General features: G+C 47.1%; 1 protein-coding gene across 1 annotated transcript in view; it reads left to right on the top strand.

The window, feature by feature from the left end:
• The first annotated feature begins 1,452 nt into the window (after window positions 1-1,452).
• The window catches only part of ZC3H12D (zinc finger CCCH-type containing 12D), an 11,873-nt gene continuing 7,169 nt past the window's right edge, over window positions 1,453-6,156 (top strand). The window contains exon 1 of the mRNA XM_010140198.1: window positions 1,453-1,835. Coding sequence (XP_010138500.1) covers window positions 1,453-1,835 — 383 coding nt within the window. The remainder of the gene's footprint in view (window positions 1,836-6,156) is intronic.

Here is a 6,156-nt window from a genome sequence, read left to right as displayed (position 1 = left end):
TAATCAGTTTTAAATTAACTGAACTCAGTGCAGATTTTTTCCCCACAGCCTTGGGGCACTCTTAATTCCTCAGGAAGGAGGTGCACTCAGGCTCCTCTCCCATTTTCCTGTCTCCAGCACTTCAGTGCCTTTCTCTGTTTGGTTTTGACTTTTGAGCTCCTGCGGTGGCCCTCTTCTGGGTAGGGAACCACCAGCCAGCTGGGGGCACGCAGGGCAAACTGGAAACAGGGGAGATGGTGGGTGCAAGGTGGTTATGGCTCTGGGCTCATCATAGAGGTAGCTGTTTGGTCAGTTAATTCATCATTAGCTGACCGCCACTAGTAAAGGAAGAGAGAGCCACCCTTATGCCCTACATGTGGGTAGATGAACCAGCCACAGCTTCTATCCAGGTAGCACCAATTATTACAGAGATGTGGCAAGAGAAGCTTCGGTGCAAGCATGCCAACAGTGACTGAAGGTATTTGGCTTGATGGATGAGTGGTCACTGTAAATGTCCCTTTGTGGTCACACTGGTTGGGCAGAAGCTCTGGGTATGCCTGCATATGCTTCCTGTCATCTTCGTTTACGGGGTAGACCAGTGATGTGCAGTTCTGGAGAAGCTTGAAGTAGTTTTCTGCTACTTCTGCACACTCATCTCTGAATTACCGGTTTTTCTTGACAATAAATATAAGTGAAATTGAAACAACTTTTCATATCACCTGCTTCCAGCCATGCTCGGAAAGCTTTCAAAAAACAAGCTGCTCTCTGAGTGTAAAAGTCCTCACTGAAACAGTAAATAAAACGAAAAGAGGAAGTCAGGCATCATCGGAACAGATGAGTGACAGAATTTCATAAGGTATATCTGTGTATACACAGATGGACACATACCAGGAAAGACAAAACTATAAAAAGAAGTTCAGAGTTCCCAGCTACTTCTCAAACAACTTTTTCTTAAATCAGTCGATGAAATTTTACATACTTGTTAGGTTGCTATGGCATCTGAGCTCATCCAACAACATTCAAGAGATTTTTATCTGTGGCTTACAAACCGCACTGAGCAAATTGAAAATCCCCAGTTACACCGTCCTTTGTATCTTTTCCTGTGAGATAAGGCTGAAGAACAAACTTAGATACACAGTATGGCTGTGTACAGACAGGATTGCATAGCCCATGAAGTAGGATGACACCTGTCTGACATAACCCCTGGAGAGTGACAAACATTGCATGGGACATCCCAGTGCTTTTATAAACACGGACCAGAAAAATGCTTTAATGCTGAGAAGACTGGACGGTTTCTTCAGAGAGGAGACAGCTGATGAGATAGTCTCTTTGCTGTGCACTAGACAAATAACTGACATTGCACGTTCCTCCTGAGTTCTTGCATTTTTTTTGTTTCTAATCTTTCCCTCCCTAAAGCTGATGCCTCTTGGGCAAGGCTGGGAAGACAGGAGCACTGGGTTTAAAGAAACATCAATGCCTGCTAAGATGGCACTGGCCAGTTCATTTTCTAGTAAACCAGTATCACCACGCTCCAGAAAAGTTTCTACGGCAGGGGTGGAAGTGCACCAGAGCAAACTGGATTTTTTCTGCAAGCTGGGCTATGGTAAGCAGGACATCTACAAAGTGCTGGAGAACCTGGGCCAAGAGGCCCTGGAGGATGATGTGCTGAAAGAGCTGATTCGGATGGGGAGCAAACCTCAAGCTCTGGAGAGCCAGGCTCAGCCTTGCCTGCTAAAACTTGTTGCCCGTGGATCATGTAGCACTACACCAGGGTCGAAGTGGCTTGGTGAAGATGAAAGTGATTCTTCTGATTACTTGAGACCCATTGTGATTGATGGCAGCAACGTTGCAATGAGGTAAGCTCTGTTTCCTAAATGGGATTTCTCTTCCTCTGAAGCTTTTGACTTTTAAACCTGATGGCTTGAAGTATGTTTTTCCTTCAGGCAAGAGGTGCATTGATGGATTTGATGTATGTATGTATGAACCACCACTTATTCCTGTTCTTTAGCTGAGGCATGGCTTTTAGGGACCTGCTGTCCCTTACATCCCTAAATAACACACCCAATGCAATCACTGACTTGCTCTGCATTTTGACCTTTTATAAGGAACAGCTAGCTAACTGCTCCTGCTTACGGCAGTATGGGTCAGCAGCAATCTCCCCGGTTTAGTTCAACATTGATGGTTCCCCGTCTTTTCAAACCTAGGATTTCCAAAACTATCTGTTGAGGTGTTTCCAGGAAAAACTGATGAATAAATAGACAGACCAGCCCAACTAACCTAAGAAGGAGAGGGAAAATAAAGACGAGTGACTGTGGTTCCTAATAACATCCCAGTTGTACTGTTTTGACTCTCAAGTAAACTCCATCAACGTTCCTAACTTGTATATTTTTGTTGGTTTTTGCTTTAGCTTCATTTTCATGGAAATATCAGAGAATTGACAGTTGACTTGTACTGAATAATCTCATTTCCTCCTTAATTCTGTTTGTGGGAAATGCCATAGCAACCCATCCTGGGCGATTACATTGCCTAAGCAGTGTCCTGACACCGCGAAAGATGGCTTACTGACGGGAAGCCTGGCACGTCCTCGTGGATGGGCAGCCCAAAGTCAGCAGTAGGCTGGCCTGTGTTTACCCAAGCCATGCGAACAGCCAGAGGCCCCAGCAGTCGAGAGTTCAGGACGTGCTGGCCATCCACGGTTTTCCCTGTTAGCTTCCCTGTCCACTCAGTAGGGCCGAGCCCATCCCTGCAGGCTGGGACAATGCAGAGGAGGGCCTCTTCCTTCCTTAGCTATGGCGTGAGGTGAGATGAGACCACACCACTCTGGTCAGGGGACAAGCACATCCAGAGCAACTGGAGACTAAGCAAATTATGCCATCTTCTGGATGAAAGGAGAAATCCCATCTGAAAACGAGGGGTTCCTCGGACAGGGCAGCTCATGAGCAGTGAGAAATACACAACAGGAAAATTACTTAAACTTGGCTGGCCCATGAGCTTGTTAGACAGGTGTTAGGGTCTTCTGCCCCTGTTTGCATTTTCACCCTAGGCCCTCCTGAGGGTGTCCTTTTGCCTATCTGCAAAATAAATGAGCACCTATTCCAGCAGAGCGGCTGAGCTGAGCACCTACCCTTTCGTTGTGTTAGGGGCAACACTAGCCCTTGTCTGGCTGTGTGCTCCATTCGCCTGACACAAACCTGTCCTCACCAACTTACCAGGGCTTTTTTAGAGCTGGCAGAGGTGGACAGGGCAGAGGACAGCATTGTTTCCAAAGCAGCAGAAGATGCACCCTTGCCACTGAGGAGGGGTAGGTGGTGGCTGATGAGATAGTGCGTGTTTTCTGCTTGGATTACTCTGGGACAGCCCTGAGGTCATCCTGCTGTGCCAGCCCGCACAGGGTTACTTGAAATAAATGTCATTACAGGTATGTGCAGCTTGAGCTAGCACGTCGTATTGCTTTCCTAGACCACATACTCACTTAAATGGATTTTCAAGAAGCTACGCGTGCTTCTGGCATGTAGAATTTTAATCTTTTTGTAGAATAATTTCCAAAACGTGACTCTGAGAGATGTTTGCCTGCTAGATTATTGAAGACTGGTGTTCTGCTGTGGATTCCTCATCTTTCTCCTAAAAGGAATTAGAGGAATGTGAAGTACTTCTGAGCTGCGGAAAAGTGAATGTTTTATAGCTCTTCTCAGACAACCTCTGTCTTGATAAAGACTACTTGTGAGATGGAGAAGACTATTGAGCTTGTCAATTCCATTAGTATTGAACCAACGCAGCCTGGGAGGAGCTGCTTTCTGCTCCTGGATGCCTTTAAAAGTAGTGCTGAATGGCATTTATTTTGGCTAATGGGAGGGGCTTGATGAGTGCTTTCAGTGTCCTTTTAATTTTTCTGGTTTGCTGCCATCTGATGGCGAAGGGCTGTTGGTTTCCTTGCTGATTAAAATTTCAACATCATCAACACCAACAACCATAAATGTGCAGGAGAAGCAGCAGTTTAGAGGTTAAGCTGTCAAAAAATCAAAGCTCGGAGAGGCAGTTGCCTGTGTTAGAGAAATTTCTCTAACATTTATATTTCTACCTTAGGATTGGTGTTTCTGGAGCATTTCAGAAATGGCATTGAGGGCCCATTGCAGGGTACAAGGTTTTGAAAAGGATTTATATGCCTCAGGGTAAAAAACCAAGCGAGCTGGTGGACTCCAATCATTAATCAGCCTGTCCATGGAACTGAATGGAAAATAACCTCGCCCTCAGCCAGTCTCCCCAGTCAACATTGTCTTTGCATTTCCACCAGATGCAATGAGGAGGTTAGCCATCTGCCAGCCTATCCACGGGAAGCGAGCGGGATGGTTTAGCAAGGCTAGCGGGAAAAAATAAATGGAGTTGTGTTAATATGAAAAAGGAACTGTCATAACCTTTTCACTGCACATTAAAGAGTCTGTCTTGTCTACTGCACGCACTTAAACCTATTTTTTCAGCTGTGATTGGCACAGAGGCCTTTTCCTAGGCCAGCAGAGTCCTGCGTGAAGCTCCCTCCCTGCTGCCAAAGCTGTGGCTGATATTGTGTCATCCCAAGACAGAGATGGGGCCATTCATCGTTTTCAAAACGAGTTGTTTTGACTAAATTTCTTCTCAAAGGGGTTGGAATTGCACAACATAAGAAGGAATCACTGCATGCTAATTATGGATTAATTGCCAGGGTCACAGTGAGACCAAATTGCTGCTTCGGTTTCTGAGAGAGGGGCCCTGCTGATCCATGACCCAAGTGCAATGTACCCCGTTGCTGGCAGGAGGGAGAAAGATGGGACTGCGTGACGGCAGAGAAGTTGCAGTCCACAGACTGCGGGGATGCGGGGGAAAGGGGCTGACAGGAACCTACGTGTTGTCAGGCAACGCAAATTCACTGCGCAGGTAGGCGGTGAAGCTTTAAAGGCGCTGCTCTGTTGCATGGCAGACACTGGTGTTCAGTTGTGTCGAACTGGTGTGCACCATATGTGAATGTACTGTGTGAGATACGCGGTCCTCAGGTTTGGCAGCAACTGGATTAAGCGACAACACTGAGGAACAACTCCAGGTGCCTCTCCTTGCTTGTTCTGCTTGGCCTGTTGGTCAAAACACTTCTGCTTGAGTGCTTTAACTTCTGCTCTGGGGGTGCATTTAGAACTACTTCCCTAAAGCTGACAGTGGCTCACCAAGCCACTTTTAAAAATTTACCAGCAGTCCTGGCTAACTGGGGAGGTCCCAGTGGACTGGAGGTTTGCAAATGAGACGCCCATCTACAAGAAGGGCTGGAAAGAAGTTCCAGGAAACTACAGGCCTCTAAGTCTGACCTTGCTGCCAGGGAAGGTTATGGAGGAGATTATTTTGAGTGCCATTGTGCAGCACATACAGGACAACCAGGTGATCAGGCCCGGTCAGCTTGGGTTTATGAAAGGCAGGTCCTGCTTGACTAACCAGATTGCCTTTATGACAACATGACCCTTTTAGTGAATGAGGGAAGGGCTGTGGACATCATCTACTTGGACTTCAGTAAAGCCTTTGACACTGGATGAGATTATTTGGAGTGCCATTTTGCAGCACATACAGGGCAACCAGGTGATCAGGCCCGGTCAGCTTGGGTTTATGAAAGGCAGGTCCTGCTTGACTAACCAGATTGCCTTTATGACAACATGACCCTTTTAGTGAATGAGGGAAGGGCTGTGGACATCATCTACTTGGACTTCAGTAAAGCCTTTGACACTGTTTCCCACAGCATTCTACTGCAGAAACTGGCTGCTCATGGCTTGGGCTTGTGCACTCTTCACTGGGTAAGACACTGGTTGGATGGCCAGGCCCAGAGAAGAATGAAGTTAAAAGCAGTTGGCATCCAGTCACCAGTGGTGTCCCCCAGGGCTCAGTGTTGGGGCCTGTTCTCTTCAACATCTTTATCAATGATCTGGATGAGGGGATCGAATGCACCCTCAGCAAGTTCGCAGATGACACTAAGTTGGGTGGGAGTGTTGATCTGCCTGAGGGTCGGGAGGCTCTGCAGAGGGATCTGGACAGGCTGGATTGATGGGTTGAGGCCAATTGTATGAAGCTCAACAGGACCAAGAGCCAGGTCCTGCACTTGGAGCACAACAAACTCCTGCAACACTACAGGCTTGGGGAAGAGCAGCTGGAAAGGTCAGCAGGGGGAGG

Source organism: Buceros rhinoceros, unplaced genomic scaffold, assembly GCF_000710305.1.
Source record: "Buceros rhinoceros silvestris isolate BGI_N320 unplaced genomic scaffold, ASM71030v1 scaffold12137, whole genome shotgun sequence".
Taxonomy (NCBI): domain Eukaryota; kingdom Metazoa; phylum Chordata; class Aves; order Bucerotiformes; family Bucerotidae; genus Buceros; species Buceros rhinoceros.
Note: the sequence above shows the minus strand (reverse complement) of the source record. Positions and strands in the feature narration are given on the sequence as shown.